The sequence below is a fragment of the Giraffa tippelskirchi genome, chromosome 9, assembly GCF_054371585.1.
Source record: "Giraffa tippelskirchi isolate mGirTip1 chromosome 9, T2T-mGirTip1v1.2.pri, whole genome shotgun sequence".
In the NCBI taxonomy this organism is placed as follows: Eukaryota; Metazoa; Chordata; class Mammalia; order Artiodactyla; family Giraffidae; genus Giraffa; species Giraffa tippelskirchi.
The window spans coordinates 37,139,256-37,160,319 of NC_137283.1; the positions used below are offsets into that span (position 1 = coordinate 37,139,256).

The following is a 21,064-nucleotide window of genomic DNA, read 5'->3' on the forward strand; positions in this document are numbered from 1 at the left end:
GGGTGGGGGCTGTGGGAAGTGAGGAGGGGGAAGGTGGACACAGTAGAGCTGGGCGTCCAGCCGTCCTCTTTATGGGAGGAGGTGTATCAGGATTTGCACACATGGAAAGGAATTCTACTGGAGGAGAAACCCAAGAGATTCCAAGAAGCAGGAAAATTCCCTTTCATGCTCAAGCAGTTTTGTTGAAATATTTTGCATCTTGTTTTTGGACCCCTTCAAAGTTTATATTCAAGTCAGTTTGGTGGCTAAAAATAGTATCCAGTTGTTTGGCTAAAGGTAGTGTAAAAGACCCTCAGTTTGAAAATCCTGCTTAAAGTGGGAGTAAACATCAATAAGGCTTTAAAACGTACTTCTCTAAAGTCAGTGTCTCCTTGGCAGATTATCCAGAAAATATAGGTCATTTCATCCATGCCCTGCTCTTAGGCAGCTATTATATCCACAGCTAGTAAGTATTCATGCCACTTAAAATTTTATACACACTTCTAAAATGAGCTCATGGCACCTTTATTTCAGTTGTCTTGTTTACTTTGAGGCTTAACGAGATAATTTTAGAAACTCACGTAGGCTAATTTTAATTTTTAAAATATCATGGATGAACAGCTGTTAAGATAGTGAGCCAAGTTGCTCATTTCTGATCAATAGATGAAGAAACTCTCTCCCCTGGCCCACATCACTGGATACTCTGACACCAAATAGAGTATTACTGACAGCTTAGAACTAGACTTTCTTGCACAGTGAAATACGCAACTGAAGTGAATCTGGGACAAAATTTACAGAGAATGGAGAATAATTTCAGAGTATATTGAGGGTGTATTTAAACATTCAGGAGGATTTCTGTGAGTCTGCCCACTACTATCTTCTGTCCTGGACATTTACTGTCTTCTTTTGCAATATTCGTTCACGCCCTTGGCCTTCTTGCCATAGTTACTTGGTCCTGGAAGTGAGTCCTCATGCAAGTGAAATCAGTCACAACGTCCAGCTTATCCTGGCCACCAGTGATTGGTCCAGAAATGGGTGCACCTAACCAGTGAAACCCCTGAGACCTATGGACCGTGAACCGACAGAGCTGTGTTGTGTAGTGGTAAAAAGATGTTTGCGGTCATGTTCAATTCTTCCATGTAGGGAAGAGAAGAGAAAAGAGTGAAGCCAATATGCAGAAATAAACAGAGACAGAATATACCGATATCCTCAGGATGTTCAAACCCCCTAGATCTACTTCTTCTTGACCTGCAGCTATAGAACTACTTTTTGTCCAGTTTAGTGGAATGCCAAGGAAAATAAATTTTCCTTCTGCTTAAACTAACCTGGCTAATACTAAGGAAGAGTGAGAACTATCTTGTCTACTAGAAATTAAATAAAGTAACAAGTTCTTAGATAAAAGCTAGTTCATGAAGAGATATTGAAACAAAGCACCCTTGCTTGTCTTCTTTTAGCATGTCCTGATTTTTCTATTTCTAGCATCACAGTGAATTTTATTGAGGGTGTGCAATTCAACCCATATGGCTGAACTTCAGCTCCTGTAAATATCATAACCAGAAATTCCTGGAGATAGATGTCATCTGTCATACATAATTCACTCTGTTCTCTGAATTATAAGATGGGTAGAGTGTCTTGCTTGCAAATTAGAAGCTCCAACACAGGGAAGCTTTTTACAAGAGGGTATCGATTCTAAGAATTAGGGAATGTCTCACAGAGCCCATGGGCAAGTTATAGCTAAGATCTAGGAAGGATGTGGAACCAGGGGCCACCCAGGGGTCAGGGTTTCCCCTCTTCTCTTGAGTCTGTGTGTCCCATTCATTATTCCTTCTTTCTCTGCAAACCATCTTTCTTTGCTTCTCAAATGAGAAACATGGCTATCCACAGGTTTTCAGTATGGCCATATAGGAAATGATTCAGCCAATCAACCTGTCTCTCAGATCTCTCTCCGTCTCTCCTCTTTCCCCTTTTTTCACTACCCCTTTCACATTCACAATCTCAAGAGTCAGGCCTCTGAATGACCCAGCTTAGTTCAAGGGCCAGCCCCTGGAGCAATTGATCAATCCACCGTGAAAGGGAGTAAGGGTCTGAATGAAACATGTGGATGCTGGTGATACGTCACTGAGGGTGAGGGTGCTAACTTTAAAAGCAGGGCTGTGGGTAGAGTGGTCATTATAAATTGGGAGCTGCTTGAAGATATACACAAAATAACTATTGCTTATGTGGTGTTTACTATGTGCCCAACTCTCTCCTAATCATTTTACATCTGAGAACCTATCTAACCCTCCAACAACTTTATGTTTATGAGAAAGGTGCTATTATTATCCCCTTTTGAGGATAATACAGGATGTTGAGGCATAGACATTAGAGGCCTTGGCCAAGGTCATTCAATGACCAGAACCTTCTCTCTTAACCAGCATGCACACTACCATCCCAAAGTGCCATCCCAAACACAAAGCCTCATTTCCCCATCATCCCAATCCAAGGGTTTGACATGCCTTTTACCCAGGCCTTCACCTTTGTTCATCCTGACCTCTCTCTGCTAATCAGTCCTTTATTAAATCACACTGGCTGTGTGATTTCACATGAAGTCTTATTCAGACCTGTGACAGACAATTCTGGGCATTGCAATAATTCTCCCCAATTCAGGTACATCAGAAAGTGTAAGTGGTGCACCAGAGTGCTCCTAGCTAGTAAGGAGGAAGCTGAGTGCTTTAGTTCCAAGCTTCGTGTTCTTTCTTTTCAATAGTCAGATGACAGGCGGGAAGTTCCACCAGGACAAGACTGTCCCATCTCCTCCCTCCCTGGCGGTTGCCTCTCCTGGAGCCTGCTTTCTCTCTTCCACAACAGTTTACTGCACATTCCCTTCAGGTCATCCAGAGGCCCAAATGAAGCAGTAGTACGTAGCAGGCAGAATGGGCTCCTGGAATTCTGAATCCCTTCTACTTTGGTTACCTTGGAATCTGGGAAAGAGGTGGTGGGGACCTTGGTGGTTCTGCCAGCAGCATTCTCATCCTCACACACGTAAACAAAAGGCAGATGTTTGTTCTTTCTTCCTTGGAGAGAAGGGAGCCAAGTGTGAGGTGGCTTTTCTCCACCTGCAGCCCTACCATGTAATCTGTCAATTCAGTCACACCAACATCCAACAAATCATCAGACAGACGGCTGTGTGAGCCCTCACTGTGAACATCAGACATGCTGCCTTAAAAGTTCCATGAAGGGACCTGAATGCATTTCTAAAAATCTGGTAGGAAAGACTTCTTAATCCCTGCTCAAACATTTTTCCAAATCCTCTCATGTTGACATTAAAGTGTCCCCAGATTTCACCCAGGAGTTAAGTCTGAGTTATTTAAATTATGTGATTAGAAGTTGACATTGGAGCTTAAACCAGCAGCTTGTGGCATTAGTGCTGCTGTGATATTTGCCGGTTCTTTTGGCCACATTTTGGGGTAAAATTCCAAAATTTTTGAGCTAATTATATGAGACAAATATTACAGCTTCTACAGTATTAGAGTCAGAGGTCTGGGAGTGAAATACCATTGGTTTTTCAAGCTATCATTTAAATGTTGAGTTGCCATTTAAACCCTATTCTCTGCAGAGCAAAATGACTATCTCATACCGTGGTCCCATCGCAAACATCATGATGTGCCTACGTGAGAAATAGCATCCAAATATTTCCGTGATGGAAAAGTTCTGCTCCATGCATTGCCCAAGTCAGATCAGAGTGGATCCTCTCCTTCAGAGAATGATACCACCTCCACCTTAATGAATGTTCTTGGACCTGGCGTCTATCCTGGGTCATAAAGTAGCGCAGTGTCCAAGCATATAGTAATTTAGTTCAATTTTTTTCCTGAAAAATGTGTGTAGGGAGCATCTCCCTGACTCTGACCTTTGACAGGTAGCTAAGAACCCAGGGGAATCTGACTTCAAAGAAAAATCTAAATGCCAGGGAGGTTCATTCAAGGGAAAGTAAGTCTGTGTAATTCATAAAAGCTAGGAAGTGCAATGAAGCCACTTAAGTACGGCTTTGAGTAAAAGAACCAATCCAGAAAGCTATACTACCTGTACCCCAAATGCTTTCTAGTATCTGTGATGCTGATTTTGACAATTACTACCAAGACCTCCTTTCTCTCCTTTAACACACTCGCCCTTCCCCCATCACTCCCTACGCTTCACCCGTCGCCCAGCATCGTACAGGCCACATTGGCTGGTGATGGTGGGGTGGCCACTGCTGTGGAGGACTTGGCTCTGGCCCATGCTCTGCTGAGTACTGTATATGTATATATATGGGCTGAGTATATATGTATACATATATATGTATGTGTATGAATGCTCAGTGGTCAAAAAGTATTAATGTTTATTATCTCTTACTCATCACAATAACTTCTTAAGGTTTGTCATTCACATTTCAGGTATAAACACTGTTACTCAGACAGGTGAAGAAACCTGGTCAAAGTCACATAACTAGTGAATGGCAGACCCAGGAGTCCAGGCGAGTCTGTTTCACCAGCGTGGACTGGATAAGGCTCCTCGGTGCCCCTTTGGACCTGCACGTGCCTCTCATACCACATGGGTCACGTGGTGCCTGGTCACTTTCTGGCGATCCCCCCAACCTTGGACACCTACCTCTCAGCTGACTCTTTCATTCCCAGTGACAGCCATACTATCTAACGGGTGCTAGGAGCGCAGGAAGGATCTGAGAAATTGTACTGACTTGGCATGTCTGTAGGCAAGCTCCACATCTAGAGAGTGTCCTTGTACCACAGCCTTCCTTCTGACCATCTACAATGTCATTTGTGCCTGTGGGGTCTAAGGATTCTTTATCCGAGTACCCTTGCCAGCTTTTACATGTAGCTGCTTCATTCTGTATGAGTGAAAATGAAGAGACATAAAAGCAAAGCAGATGACTGACAGAGCTGTTAGCACTTTCAAATGCTATTGTCAAGATGCTCCCCAAATCCCTCAGTGTGTGAGCATCAGTAACTCTGGAAGGAATTGTCCTTGGGAGGCCATCCCCACTGTGGAGTGTTATCATCCCAAAACCAAAATGAATGACCGGCAGAGAATTTCTGTGGGAGACTTTCTCCACCCGTGTGCTGTGTCTTTCATAGAGCAATATGAATAAACAATCCTTTTGTCAAGGCTGATTTACTTTTATGCTTGGGGACGTAGCAATTGAGATGGACAACTACATTTTCCTTATTTTGGCACAACTTCAGCTTTGAAATGTGTTTATAATGGGTGTGCTGCTGAAGACACCACTTTAGAACCTCAGCGAGATTGACAGAATGCTATTGCGTCTCAAGGCTTAAGTACTCAGAGCAGAAATTGGCCTTGTTTTCCTTTGCAGACTTCAGTTTTATGAGCCTGTTTTTATGCTGTCGTTAGGAACTGTCCAAGTTCTGGGAGGAGTGATCACTCTGGATTTTTCCAATATTCTGCTGTCCAAAGTTTGATGGAAGCCACCTCTGGGCCAGAGTGGTGGTGTCTGTAACCACTGAGTCTTCTTCCAGAGTTTCCAGACTGTGGCAGAGTTTCAAGGCCTTTCAAATTAAAAGGCCTTCAGTGAGTCCCAAAGATGTGTGTGATGAGGGATCACACTTGATAGTAAGGCTGATTGGCAGGAAAGAACCCACTTCCTAGTCAGGATGGTTTTCTCTCCATCTCCATGGCAACTGCAGGGCCAGCTGCTTCTAGTACAAATTAAAGACATCACTTACCCAGCTCCCCCAATATCCCCTAGAGATATGAGGTTTGGGCCCAAATATAAGGAGGAAGGAGATATATGAATGTAACAGCCTGCAGGCTATTATTATGTAACCTTTGCTGCTTGGCAGCCTTAACATAAATTAAGTTACCTCATCCTTCTCTTCACTTGTAAAAAGCACCATGTTCAAAAAGAGATGGGGAAATATTTGCAACCGTGTTTAGCTTATATAGACGACCTTGGATTTATGGTTGCCTGTTTTATTTTTCTTGGAAAATCAGCAAACACAAGTGGCCCTGTCTCAGCCACATCAACCCAGTGTCAAACTCATCCTCATCCATCACACTCTCAGCCCAAGGGTCACCTTCTCTGGAAAGCCACCCCTGAATCTTTCAGGAAGACTTCACCTCTCATCTACTTCCATCATATTATCTACCTTGATGTTTCCAATCCGTGTTCCCTGTGATCCAGGTGGAGTTCTACCCTGAGCCACAGAGATGGAAGACATAACTCAGGTCTAAGCAATTCAACATGACTCACCACTGGCCATGGAGACTGGTTCAGGGTATGCACATCAATCAGAGTTCTGAGAATTCTGAGATAAAGATGCTCCATCTTCTGTGAGCATCACGAGAGATGTTCACTCTTTCTTTAGATAGGGTGCTGTGGTATTGTGAGGTATAGGGCTTTAACTACCTTTTTATGACATAAAGAGGAGCCAGACTGAGCATGAAGCCAACTCAGAGAAACCCAAACCCAGTTTTGAAGGAAAAACTCAGTTATAATGATATTATCTGACTCCTGATTCCAGCCTTGTCGGAAGCTGGTGCTACCCTAGGACATTTTCAAACCAATACATTCCTTTCATTGTTTAAGTCAGTTCAAATTGGATTTTTTTGTCACTTGCAAAAAAAAAAAAAAAAGACGTCAAACTGATTTGACTTGCCCTTCACCTGCTCAGTTATGGAGCTGGACTGCGGAGAGCTGATTCTTTGAGAAAGGGATTGATCCAGAGTCTACTCATTTGAGACATCTAGACAACTTAGAGCTGTGAAGAAGCACAGCCTGGCTAAAGCAAGTTGCCATTACAACTGAACTCTTAAGAAAGGGAAAAATAGGGGACTTTCCCAGTGGTCCAGTGGCTTGGACTCCACACTTCCGCAGGCAGTGTGGGTTCAATGATCCCAACATGCTGCACGGGGTGGTCAAAAAAAAGGCAAAAAACAAAAACAGAGAGTTAGTTCTGATACTGAGTTATTTTATCTTCTTCTCTAAGGAATTTTAATCATGTTTTCATCACTTCATTAATTTTTCTTGAAAACAGTTAACTATTCCTCTTAGAAATAGCCACAGGCTACATTTGAAACATCTCAAATGAGCTCCTTTTGAATTATTCATGTGAGAAAATCTCTATAGATATCCAGAAATAAGGTGTCTTTCTGTCTCCTCAACTTGAAAACAACTGACTGCATTTTCCTAAAAAAGAAAAACTGTTTGATTTGAAACCAGATTTGAAAAAATATCATCCCATTTTTCATTCCATAAATCAAATATTCTGGAGATAACTGGGGGAAAAAGATAGAACTATAATAAAACATTTCTCTCTTTCTTACTATATATTATGTGTTTCTTACCTGTTAGAGATGATAAATAACTAGAAGGCAGGCAGCTGTCTACTCAACTCGACTGAACATTTTTCTAGCATGTGCCATAGTATCTTGGAAAATTTCACTAGTGGTAGATGTCATCAGAACTCAGGGCTGAAAGACGAAAATCTTTTATGTAAATCAAATCTTTATTTATTCCATGGCTCATTCCTTTCTTTTTCTTTACAAGGAACGCAAATTTCCCAAGTTCGTATCCAAAGAAATGGAAAATATGTACATTGAGGAGCTGAAGTCATCCGTCAACCTGCTCATGGCTAATTTGGAGAGCATGCCAGTGTCCAAAGGCGGCGAGTTCAAGCTTCAGAAACTCAAACGCAGCCACAATGCTTCCATCATTGACATGGGTGAGGAGAGTGAGAACCAGCTATCCAAATCAGACGTCGTGCTGTCTTTCTCCTTGGAGGTAAAAAGCCCTAAATCTTTGAGAGCTTCCTGGCAGAGCAGGCCAGACCAGGGTGATTAGATGCATCACAATCAGCTTGTTCTCCGTTTTGCTCCCTAGGAGCAGTTATTAAAATAACAGCTTGCTAGGCATGGGTCAGCTAATCAGCGAGTAATTTCCCATCTCCAGGAGACCACCCTTTTCCTTAGGAAATGCAATCTTAAGAACCACCTACTAAATTTAATGTTGAATTACTTTGCCCATCTTAAAGCAATTCTGAAGGGTTTTGTAAATATCTTGTACAGTTTAGAAAGTTTAACATTTTGGTAACCCATGTTCAAAAAAAAACAAACAATCTAGCTTCATTTCATGGTAGGTTGACAGTTTTCTCTCCAATTATCTCTCCCATTGGCTTCCCCATAGAAAGGCCCTTGTTGAAGTGGAGACTTGTTTGGTTTGTCTCATCACCCCAGGAAAGAATTATGGCAGAAGACTGAACATGTCAGTAGTTCTCTGTCATTTTGACTCACATGTTTGTTTATCATACATGCAGTGTAAGGAGTGGATCTGATCTAACTGCATCAGAATTATTAAAAACTGGTTCAGTGTGCAAATTCCAGCACCCTCAGAACTGTTGACCCAAATCTCTAGAGGAGGAGAATATAAAATGGTGTGGCCACTTTTGAAAATAGCTTTGTGGTTTTTCAAAATAGTAAGCATAAAATTACCAGGTGATCCAACAATTCCACTGTTAGATATCTGCCCTAGAGAGATGAAAATACATGTCTCCACAAAGACTTGCTCACAAATGTTTATAGCAGCATTATTCAGTATAGCGAAAAATGGAAACAATCTAAATGTCTATCAACAGGTGAATAAATAGACAAAAATGTGATACATCCATAGAATTCTCTTCACCAGTTAAAAGATAATAAGCTACTGATACATTTTTTAAAATATAGACAAACCTCCAAAACATTATGCTTCGTGAAAGAAGCCAGATGCAAGAGGCCACATATTATTTGATGCCATTGATATGAAATGTCCAGAAAAGGCACATATCCAGAAACTGAAAGTAGGTTAGTGTTGCCTAGGACAGGAGGTAGAAATGATCATAAGGAAACTTATTGGGAGAGAGAAAAATGTTCCAAGCAGTGATTTGTTATGATGGTTGTACAACCTAATAAATTTATTGAAATTATCATATTTTGCACTTGAAATGGTGAATTATATGATATGTAAAACATGCCTCAATAAATTTGTCAGGAATAAAATCACACGGAGCATAGCCCTGGAACATGCGTTTTAAGGAGCTATCCAGGCACTCCTTACATGCCCCAAAGTTGGAGAGCCATTCATAAAATATGAAAGCTCATGACTCTGTAAGGATTTTATGATAATGCAAGAAAGGAAACTAAGAGAATAGATCAAATTTCTATAGATTTAATTAAAATTTGTAAAGATTAAATTAACATTCTAGAACATCATTAAGGCTTGCTGTGAATTGTTTTACTGTGCTCAGTTCAGATTGGGATAGTCACACTGCAGTATTTTCAACATGTGTTTTGCAAGTGGAAGAGGCAGTATTCAGTTAAATATAGAGCACTTGGTGCATGAAAAAATCACCAGTGTAATTTCACACAAACTTCCTTCCTTTTTTTAATACTGCCACCTGAGATACTGAATGGTTTTTCTTAGGTGTCTTTGAATTTGATTATTGCCAATTAAAGGTGGCAATTTATTCCCTACTGCCTCTTGTCTTCCTACTAAAAGGTGAGGGGAAAGTGGTTTATTGATTTTCATGAAGCTTTTAAATCTGTAATTTTCTAATTCTTTATCAACACTCAATATTAAACAGCTGATTGTCAAAAATAGGGATGTGGGTGAGTCCCCAGCCGTACTCCCACGTGTACACGATTCAAACAGGCTGCAACTTGTAAGCGCAAGTACAAAATGAAACGCCCTAGGTTTCCCAAATGCTTTGTAATTAGAACGCTAAATTGCTCATCATTCTAAGTCAGCAACAGAAGGCCTTGTGTATCTGTTTGTGAATATGTTTTGGTGGACACAGCGAGGGGGGCTAAAAAGAGGTAGAGAGAGAAGACTGTGAGAGGATCTCATCAGGGCAGACTAGGTTTGAATTCGCAGGCTTGTACCAGATATATTTTATGTAATTATAGAATTGCATGGCTGGAAGGGACAGAAGAGAACAGTTACCTGAAGCAAGAGAACTGATGTCCAGGAATACAAGGGGAGTGTCCTTGGGCAGGTGGTGGTTGGGGAGAAGTGTTCTGATGAAAAGCAGTAGGTATCTGTAGAATCCTTCACCATCATTCACTCAGTGAATCCTCACAACAACCCTTCAAGGCATTTTCAGTAATGGAAACAAAGCCTTGGAGTACTTAAGATCCAGTCATTACACAGCTAGTGAAGATGCAGGTTCAGGATTGGAACTCAGATCTTTAAAACTCCAAAAATTGTGTTCTTTCCCTAGTGCCTCTCATTTTTTCCTTTGGTGGTTCTTTCCACCTAGTTAAAGGATGTTCAGTTACATGCATCATCTCATTAGATCCTCACACAGTAGCCGTAGAGAGAGAGAGAACCTGTACCATTATCCCCACTCTACAGATGAGGAAACTGAGGCTCAGGAGATTTAAAAGTAGAGTGACTTGATGGTCAAGATTTGCCCAGTATCTGATGAGTGGTATACTCGCTTCTGGATCTGCAGTATCAGTATCTGCATCACCAGGGAACTAGTTACAGATGAGAAGTCTTGGGCTCTACCGAAGACCTGCTTGTCAGCAGCTAAGGGGGTGAAGCCCAGCAGTGTCTGGCTTATCCTTCTAGGCGATTCTGAATCATAGTGAATTTGAGAATCCCTGGGCTATTATGCAGAAAATTGACTTGTGAATCCTGAGGCAATGCAGACCCTATTGTGTTAGGCTTCTTTGAATAAAGTCCATTAAAGAAGTGTACATTTTTTGCACATCCATACCCTTCTTCTTGTATAATGCCATTAGCTCTTGTGGAGTACAAGTCAGTGATTTGTTAATATCCCTTGGTCTTTATTGATCTCTGATGCAAGTCATTTGTTCCTGATTTTTAAATCAGTGTCTTCTCCTCTTCTCTCTTCTCTGCTCCCTTCCCTCTGATGAGTGGCAGTGTGTACCACTACATATGAATAGCAGGTGATTGAATGGAGTTGGAGGGTAGTGGTGGGAAATGCCAGGAGTTGTAAATAATATAACTTGGTCAATCCAAACCCAGCCTTTTCATCACTGTAGGCTTTTTTTTTCACTCTACAGTGTTAGCCTGCACAGAATTTGTTTATTTTCTCTCTTAAAATTATTGTCACAATTTCAAGTTCAGATTTCTAACTTTGACTGTGATTCAGGTTTCCATTTTCTGGTAGCAGAAGCTGGAGTATTTGGCAATCCATTTACCTCTAGACTGAAGTAAAGCAAGGCAACAGGGGCTGTAGCAAAGTAGCAACTGCCCCCTTTAAATGGAGCTCTCCAGTTTGCCACAGTCCCCATCACTCACTTTTGCATCTCTAATTCTCATGCCAAATGGTACTTGCCCTTTATCTTAACACTTATGTTATCACTTACTTTTTTGTAAAGAGGAAAGTGAATGTCTTGGCCTATGTCTCCATCAGGTTCTGAGTTAAAAGCTAGACTCTATATTTTTTTTAAATAGCAGAGTCTATTTCTTGTGGAAATGAAAAATCAAGATCTTATGTGTTTTTAACACAGGAAAGAGTAGCCCATTCCATTTAATCTGCCTCCTGTGTGCCTCTGAGTTACTGAACCGTGTCTTTCCATCTGGGAGGCAATAAGCTACTACACTATGAAGAATTGCATCTTTGTGCTGGACATGTCCCAACATGGCTGGTAGAAACCTGTTTGAAGTTCTCAGATACCTGTTGGGGTTTTGTGTATATGCATGAGACAGGTCTTAACATATCTATTTTCCTCTGGCTGGTGCTGTCCATAGACTTTGACAGTAACCTCTGCTCTGTGTGATTCTGTTTGCAGGTGGTGATCATGGAAGTCCAAGGACTCAAATCCTTAGCTCCAAATCGCATTGTATATTGCACGATGGAGGTGGAAGGAGGAGAGAAACTACAGACTGACCAGGCCGAGGCTTCAAAACCAACGTAAGTTATGTTTCTCCATGGTTCACCTTCCAGGTGGTTCTTCTCATTGGCATCATTTTGGCCAACTCCCAAGTTGAAGATTGCTTCCCCTAGAAGATAATAGTGACATCCACCTTGTTTACTCTCCAAACAGAATGACTTGACTACATTTTCACTTAGCAGCCTTAATAAGGATTCCATTCCTTCAGAGCAGAGAACAGAAGGAAATGTGAGATACAGTCTCCTTTCTGGAGATTTTATGTATTTACCTGACAGAGTTTAGTCACCACCTGCTGGTTTCAGTAGGATATATGCAGGGAAGCTTGATAGAATTTTTTTATTATATTTACTAAATAATATTTGGTTTACAGTATAAGCATTTTTTTCAAAATAAATCTTTCTCTGTGTGCCACAGTTACGAATATATCAGCTAAGCAGTACATGACATGAGGCACAATCCATTAATTTGTTAGGTAAACACATATTTATTAAGGGCTCACTGTGTGTGTGTACAGTGCATGGTTGCACAGTGGAGAGAAAAGTAGTCTCTGTTGAGTGGGGGAACAGAAAGAGTCTCACAAATTTACAGCTACAAATAGATAGAAATGCTGAGAAAGAAGGAGTGCTTTGTGAGGAGACATCAGGGGAACCTGAACCAGTGTGTAGAGACAGATTCAGAGCAGGCCTTTGAGAAGTTATAAGACATTTAGGCTAGTATTGTAAAAGCTGAGCAAAGGAGTTGGAAGTAGAAAGAGCATTCCACGCAGAGTCAGCTTGTGCAAAGGACCTGTGGTCAGCAGAGGCCCTGTGGCATGGCAGCAATGAAAGAAGGTCAGTGAGGCTGGAGTCCAGAGAACAAGATATGCCATAATCTGCAACAAGACAGGAAGGGGCCACACCACGAAGAACCTTGCTAGACCACAGAGAGGAAGGATAGGCATGTATGATTAGACATGTGTTTTGAGAGGATTACCCTGGCTGCCGTAAAAAGGGCTGGAGTCAATGTAGGAGGCCACTTAGGATTCTATTGCATTGATTCCCAGGAGCTATGATGATGAATGTATTTGGATCAATAGACACTCAGGCTGCAAAAAATTCTTGAGAGATCACTGTTCTCTTCCCTCCCTCCCACTGCCTCTCTCCTTTTCTATCTCAGTTAAACCAGCCTAGGATAATGAACATCTTTTTTATTGTTGTTAATTCAGAATAAAGTCATAAAAAGGATAACCCCTAACAGCAGCTCTCCTCCCTCAAAGAATTATGAGCTGTTTGGCAGAACATGAATAAGGTACTGACAAACAAAATAGTTCAAAGAAAGCACTGAATGTTTCCCTGACTAGGGAAAATCTGAGGGCATTGTGTGTCTTCAAGTGGTTCTTTGTATGAATACGCAGAGGCCTCAGATGCTCAGATCTGGCTGAAATTAACGAGCGTGTGGAGGAGGAAATGGGAACCAAAGCAACTTGTCACATTCCATCCTTCCTCCCTTTTTAAAAATTTAGTTTCAGACTGAAAATGACTGCAGTTTCTTTCTTATCACCATTGATAAAAATCCAAATTTTTCCCCCAGTTGTCACCATACCCTGATCATAATCAATGCTATTAGGTTGTTTCCTTATTTATATTTGCTTTTGAAAAATGTGTCATGCGGTAGGAAAAAAAACTTCTTTGGTGTTCATGCTAACCTTTTAAGAAGTTTATATATGGAATTTGAAAGATGGTAACGATAACCCTATGTGCGAGGCAGAATAAGAGACACAGATGCATGAACAGTCTTGTGGACTCTGAGGGAGAAGGTGAGGGTGGGACGTTCTGGGAGAATAGCATGGAAACATGTATATTATCATATGTGAAACAGAACACCATTCCATGTTCGATGCATGAGACAAATGCTCAGGGCTGGGGCAATGGGATGACCCAGAGGGATGGGATGGGGAGGGAGGTGGGTGGGGGGTCCAGGAAGGGGAACACATGTAAACCCATGGCTGATTCATGTCAATGTATGGCAAAAACTACTACAATATTATAAAGTAATTAGCCCCCAACTAAAATAAATAAATTTATTAAAAAAAAAAAAAGTTGAGCCCAATATAATGTCATATGTAGAGAGGAAGGAGAGAACTCTGATTATTTGAACATGCTGTTTAATATCAGCTATCTTAACTCAAAATGTAATTCATATCAGTTTATTGGGTTTAAAGGTTTCAGTTGCCAAGGTGAAGGATGAGCCGATTTTCATGTGCATATGAATACTTAAAACAGAGTTTCAGATTATAGATATTGAATGCTTTGGTCTACCTATTTGAAATGCTGATGTTTCACATATACATTTACTCACTACCATACATGTGCATTATTATGTCCATATTTATAAACATCTCACACTGAAGCATTTTGCTTTTCTGGCTAGAAGTTAAGTTTTTTCTTTATTACTCTTCAGTCAGTGAGTAGGTATTAGCAGAACCCCATAGAGGGCTTATTTGCATTTTTTGTTTTTTGATACCATAAGAGCACAGCTTTCATAGCTAGCTAGCATCAGGTCAGATCAGTCAGTAGTGGCTAAATAGAGTGCTGTTTTGAGAAGGGTTCTGAAGCCAGATCTATATCCAGAGGAAAATAAAGAGTGATGAATATGATAAAGGAGGTGCGAGCGCCCTGTGTTTGCTGTTTCTAGAGTGTCTCACAGAGGTCTGCTGAAGTTCATGATTCTTCCTGTCTCCTCCTTTCTCCTTCCTGTATAAAGTCTCCTTGTAACCTCTGCTCATCTGTCTTCTAAAGCCACAGCTGTTTTTCCACTTCTCTCTTTGCCTTTTTCTTCATCATAGGTCACTGCTAATACTGCTCCTCTGCCTCCAGTTTCTTCTGACAGGATGAAGGAGCCTGTGCATGTTCAGGCAGGCGCATTTCCTTCTTCCCTCTCATTTGGACGTACTTAGAATCCTCTTCATCATTTTGTTTCTCTGAAGCTTGTATTTCTTCTCCTTTCTTCCTTGCTTCTGCTCACAGTTTTTCCCATTACTAATCTCTAACTGTCATCTCTGCTACTTGATTTTGATTACTCCAAAAAGTGCCCTTTGGAGGGTCATCTTTCATCTGCCCTAATAACTCCACTTCATCATCTGACAAATTTAGCCCTTTTCCTGCCCCATTCATCTTCCGATTCTTGTCTCTGACTATTCCTACGACCAACTATGCCCATACTCTATTGACACATTCTAAAGCCAGCATTCCATTGAAGCTTGTTTTATTTAGTACTTATAAATTCTATTGTTGCTGCTACCAAGTATTTTACCCATTTGCTGGAACTCTAATATCTTATCCTATGACGTCCTACCCTATAAGGAATTTGGCTTTTTCTTTTTTTCCAAGTACAGTCAGAAATTCAGGAGTATAATACATAACCCAGTTTGTCCAAGAGTATTTTTTTGAAACTCTAATGTATAGAATAATCCAAAAAAAAACCAAAGACGGGAGAGTGGTGTCATGGTCAAGTGACTTTGGGAAATGCAAGGCATTGCATTTCTTTCTGCATTGTTCACAGTGCACACTGGCATTTTAAAGGCTTTGAAGATTGACAAAAGAAAAATAAGTCTTGTTTTTTGTTTATCCATGAGTTTCCCAAATGTTATTCAACTAACCCCTGTTAGCATCCGCTGAAAATGCTGCTCTGTATTGTTTACACCTAGAAGTGGAGGGTTCCAGCTCTCTCACCTCCTTTATCAAGGTTGCATCTTCTGTTACAACCAGAGCCCTGCCCCCAGGTGGTCATTTTGAATTAGGTGCATATTATAAGAATGCTGTATTCATGAGTGAAATATATTGTATGGTTGGAAAAAATGTGTCTGAGTGTGTATGTGTAGGCCCTTCTCATCTTTCACTGCATCAGTCTCTTGGCTACGTGTGGGTTATTCTGAAGCAGACCATATATCCTCTCAATTCTGTTGTCCTCCTCTCCTGGGTTTTTGAAGTAGGAAGCCAAAATATATGATCAGATTTTTTCAAGAGATATACTTACTTTAAAAAATATTGCCTTCATTTGCAACATACCATTTCTGCTTCTGGTAGAAAACTGATGAGGGTGCTGAGGCAGGGCAGGAGTCATTGGAATCCCATTTTTCAATGAGCAGTCTCAGGAAGGCATGGAAATGGAGAAGGGAAAGACTTTGTGGTTTCAAGAACTCAGATATATTTGCCCACCTCCTGTGAAATAGAGCAGAGGAATTTTCTTACCATAAGGTAGTGTTTTTATTCTTTTTTACTTTTTATTGAAATATAATGGATTTACAATGTTGTGTTAGTTTCTGGTGTACAGCAAAGTAATTCAGTTATATATTCTTTTTAATATTCTCTTCAATTCTAGCTCATTTCAAGGTGCTGAGTATAGCTTCCTGTGCTATACAGTAGGTCCTTGTTGGTTATCTATTTTATATATAATAATTTGTCTCCACTAAAACAAAACTCCTGATTTTTCCCTCCCCAACCTTCTGCTTTGGTAATTGCAAGTTTGTTTTCTCAGTCTGTGAGTCTGTTTCTGTTTTGTGGATAAGTTCATTTATGTCATATTTTAGATTCCACATATAAGTGATATCATATGGTGTCTATTTTTCTGTTTCTGATTTTACTTAACCTAGTATGATCATCTCTAGGTCCATTCATGTTGCTGCAAATAGCATTATTTCTTTCTTTTTTATGGCTGGGTTATATTCCATTGTGTGTATATACCACTTCTTTATCCATTCAGTTGTTAGTGGACAGGTTGCTTCCATGTCTTGGCTATTGTAAATAGTGCTGTTGTGAACATTGGGGTGCATATATCTTTTCAAATTAGTGTTTTCTCCAGCTATATCCCCCAGAGCAGGATTGCTGAATTATATGATAGTTCTGTTTTTAGTTTTTCAAGGAACCTCTCTACTGTTCTCCATAGTGGCTCTTACCAGTTTACATTCCCACTAATAGTGAAGGACGGTTCCCTTTTCTCCACACCCTCTCTAGCATTTGTTATTTGTAGATTTTTTCATGATGGCCATTCTAACTGGTATGAGGTGATACCATATTTTAGTTTTGATTTGCAGTTCTCTAATAATTAGTGGTGTTAAGCATCTGTTCATGTGCTTTTTAGCCATCTGTGTGTTTTATTTGGAGAAATGTCTATTTAGATCTTCAAAGGCAGTGTTTTTTGAAGGGTAGCACTCTTACACTGCTGATAACAGAGATCATGTTAGGTGTTAGGAAGACATAGAATTGAGTAACATCAAGTCATATGAGAAGGAAGTTACCCCTCCGTGTATCTTTCAGTTTTTCGGATCAAGTCAAGGAGAAAGCTTTATTGGTTCTGGTAAATCTTTAATCTGAGGAGACCTTACAAATAGCTGTGAAAAGAAGACAAGCCAAAAGCAAAGGAGAAAAGGAAAGATATACCCATTTGAATGCAGAGTCCCAAAGAATAGCAAGGAGAGATAAGAGAGCCGTCCTCAGCGATCCATGCAAAGAAATAGAGGAAAACAATAGAATGGGAAAGACTAGAGATCTCTTCAAGAAAATTAGAGATACCAAGGGAACAACATTTCATGCAAAGATGGGCTCAATAAAGGACAGAAATGGTATGGACCTGACAGAAGCAGAAGATATTAAGAAGAGGTGGCAAGAATACACAGAAGAACTGTACAAAAAAGATCTTCACGACCCAGATAATCACGATGGTGTGATTACTCACCTAGAGCCAGACATCCTGGAATATGAAGTCAAGTGGGCCTTAGGAAGCATCACTACGAACAAAGCTAGTGGAGGTGATGGAATTCCAGTTGAGCTATTTCAAATCCTGAAAGATGACACTATGAAAGTGCTGCACTCAATATGCCAGCAAATTTGGAAAACTCAGCAGTGGCCACAGGACTGGAAAAGGTCAGTTTGCATCCCAATCCCAAAGAATGCTCAAACTACCGTACAATTGCACTCATCTCACACGCTAGTAAAGTAATGCTCAAAATTCTCCAAGCCAGGCTTAAGCAATATGTGAACCGTGAACTTCCAGATGTTCAAGCTGGATTTAGAAAAGGCAGAGGAACCAGAGATCAAATTGCAAACATCCGCTGGATCATCAAAAAAGTGAGAGAGTTCCAGAAAAACATCTATTTCTGCTTTATTGACTATGCCAAAGCCTTTGACTGTGTGGATCACAATAAACTGTGGAAAACTCTGAAAGAGATGGGAATACCAGACCACCTGACCTGCCTGTTGAGAAACCTGTATGCATGTCAGGAAGCAACAGTTAGAACTGGACATGCAACAGACTTGTTCCAAATCGGGAAAGGAGTACGCCAAGACTGTATATTCACCCTGCTTATTTAACTTATATGCAAAGTACATCATGAGAAACGCTGGGCTGGAGGAAGCACAAGCTGGAATCAAGATTGCTGGGAGAAATATCAATAACCTCAGATGTGCAGATGACACCACCCTTATGGCAGAAAGTGAAGAGGAACTAAAAACCCTCTTGATAGTAGTGAAAGAGGAGCGTGAAAAAGTTGGCTTCAAGCTCAACATTCAGAAAACTAAGATCATGGCATCTGGTCCCATCATTTCATGGGAAATAGTTGGGGAAACAGTGGAAACAGTGTCAGACTTTATTTTTTGGGGCTCCAAAATCACGGCAGATGTTAACTGCAGCCATGAAATTAAGGAAAGTTATGACTAACCTAGATAGCATATTAAAAATCAAAGACATTACTTTGCCAACAAAGGTCCATCTAGTCAAGGCTGTGGTTTTTCCAGTAGTCATGTATGGATGTGAGAGTTGGACAGTGAAGAAAGCTGAGCGCCACAGAATTGATGCTTTTGAACTGTGGTGTTGGAGAAGACTCTTGAGAGTCCCTTGGACTGCAAGGAGATCCAACCAGTCCATCCTAAAGGAGATCAGTCCTGGGTGTTCATTGGAATGACTCATGTTGAAGCTTAAACTCCGATACTTTGGCCACCTGATGCAAAGAGTTGACTCATTGGAAAAGACCCTGATGCTGGGAAGGATTGGGGGCAGGAGAAGAAGGGGATGACAGAGGATGATGACTGGATGGCGTCACCGACTCGATGGACGTGAGTTTGAGTAGGCTTGGGGAGTTGGTGATGGACAGGGAAGTCTGGCGTGCTGTGATTCATGGGGTTGCAAAGAGTCGGACATGACTGAGCGATTGAGCTGAACTTAACTGAACCTAAGTATGATTTAAAAAAGAAATCATGTAACTGTCTTGTGTTGGTATGTGGAAATGGCAAAGATTGGAAAGATGATATGCAAATTAATTTGGAGAAATGGTGTGAGCAAACCTGATATATTCCCTGAGTACAAGGTGCCGCCCCAAGTGACTGTCCTTCTCAGTGGGTTTACATGGTACATGTTACCATCCAATCATCGTATGTGCTGAGGACTAAATACAAGAGACATTTAAGTAATTCTGCTGAAAAGAAAGGCAGTTGGAGTTAGCAGCCCAACATTGTGCTAGCTCTCTGAAATTATATTCTTCTGAACTGAAGCCAAGAATGCCACTTGGTATTTTGTTATTTAACTACTTTGTTATTCCCTGACAAACCATGGGCTTCATGGTATATGGATTTTATTACTCTCGGGAATTTGAAAATAGGATCAAACCATTTCCTGACATTTTCCAAGAGAATAAAAAACTAAAATACCCCAATGGTTTACTGTGCTATAGCCATAGCATTTTCTAATGGCATCTTATCTGATAAGAACATATTTTTTATAAAAAAAAAGAAAAAGAACAAGAACAAAATACAGAGACTTGCTATAACATTTTTCTTCTATGAAATATATTATTTATCCTAATGGTATAAATCAGAGTGGGCCGGGCTTATTATGCCCAAATTATTCATAGAAACACAGTTCCATTAAATTTGCCCCACATTAAGTCAGTTACAAAGTCAGAAAGGAAGTCGTGCCCTCTGATTTCTTGTCTAATGCATCATCTTCTTAATGGTACTTCCTTCTTCAGTTTAGCTAAAAATCTTTTCCTGTGTACTTGGAATGGTTTAAATGGAAACAGTGCATTTCCTGAATGGCCCTTTTGAAATTTAGGTATAAGGGAATGATGCGAAGGGTAGCACTTACATTCCCTCAACAAGTGTATGGGGGCTGCTCTACTTGTGGCCAGCGAGTGCTGGGGCTACAGCTGTGATTCGCACATCAAGCCCTGCCCTCCTGGAGTATACAATCTAGTAGAAGGCACAAGCAGTAAACGAGTGAATAAATGAATACACATGATAAAAACAGAATGTAATTCAGTTCTGTAAGAAATGAACAGGCTGCTCCAGTAAAAAGTAACAGTGATGTAGGGTACTCACGTGGCCAAGGCAGCCTACTTAGAGTTGGTAATGTGTGACATAACACCTGAAGGATGAGAAGGACCCAGCCGTTAGAAGAGCTGGAAAGGCATTCCCAGCATAAGGAATGGCATGTGTAAAGGCTTTGAGTTGGGAAGGGGCTTAATGTGTTCCTGGACTGACAAGAGAGCAGTGGGACTAGAAATTAGTCAGAGGGGAATGTGCTATAGAAGTCGAAAGAGCAAGGCAGGACAGACAACTCAGGGCCTTCTAGGCCATGAAGAGTTTGAACTTCGTTCTAAGATGGTGGAGAAACTATTGGAAGATTTTAAGCCAGTGAGGGAGGGTACAATTGGGTTTCCATCTTGAAACCTGAAGCCTTTTTGTGGACCAGAGTAAACTCGAAACTACGGATGTCTTGGTCAACAAATAAGAGCACCTACTGTTGGCCAGGCATCAGTATAAATTGGGAGATAATACAGACAGGCCCCCCAGTGTTGTAAAGCCTTGAAAAAGCTGGCTGGAAACATCCTCGTGCCTGGACCACAGAGTGATCAATTCTTCAGGAGCCACTTTAAGTTTTGAGAACTGCAAAGCCACCACGTGGGAAAGGGAGTGAGGCCTCCTGAGAATCAGCTTCTTTATTGTTTACCTTTTTTGAAACTCCAGCTCAAGGGCATAGTCCAGAAGACAGTTGTATAATACTGAGTGAAAACTTGATGCCATTTCTATGGATTTTCCTTTCTGAGGAAAAGGCTTAGCTTCGTTCAGAGTTAATTAAATCATAAATGGTAAAGGCCAGCACTGACCCAGAAATTCAGTTTTGCTAGGCTCCCTGAAGATGTCTGAGTTGGGAGGAAGCACAT

The 21,064-nt window shown here is 40.8% G+C and overlaps 1 protein-coding gene across 26 annotated transcripts in view; it reads left to right on the forward strand.

Moving 5' to 3' along the window:
- CADPS (calcium dependent secretion activator) overlaps positions 1-21,064 on the forward strand; it is an 807,294-nt gene that overhangs the window by 546,000 nt on the left and 240,230 nt on the right. For all 26 annotated transcript variants that reach the window (XM_081524519.1, XM_081524520.1, XM_081524495.1 and 23 more), the window contains 2 exons: positions 7,520-7,753; positions 11,770-11,891. In XM_081524519.1, the coding sequence (XP_081380645.1) occupies positions 7,520-7,753; positions 11,770-11,891 (356 nt within the window). The remainder of the gene's footprint in view (positions 1-7,519; positions 7,754-11,769; positions 11,892-21,064) is intronic.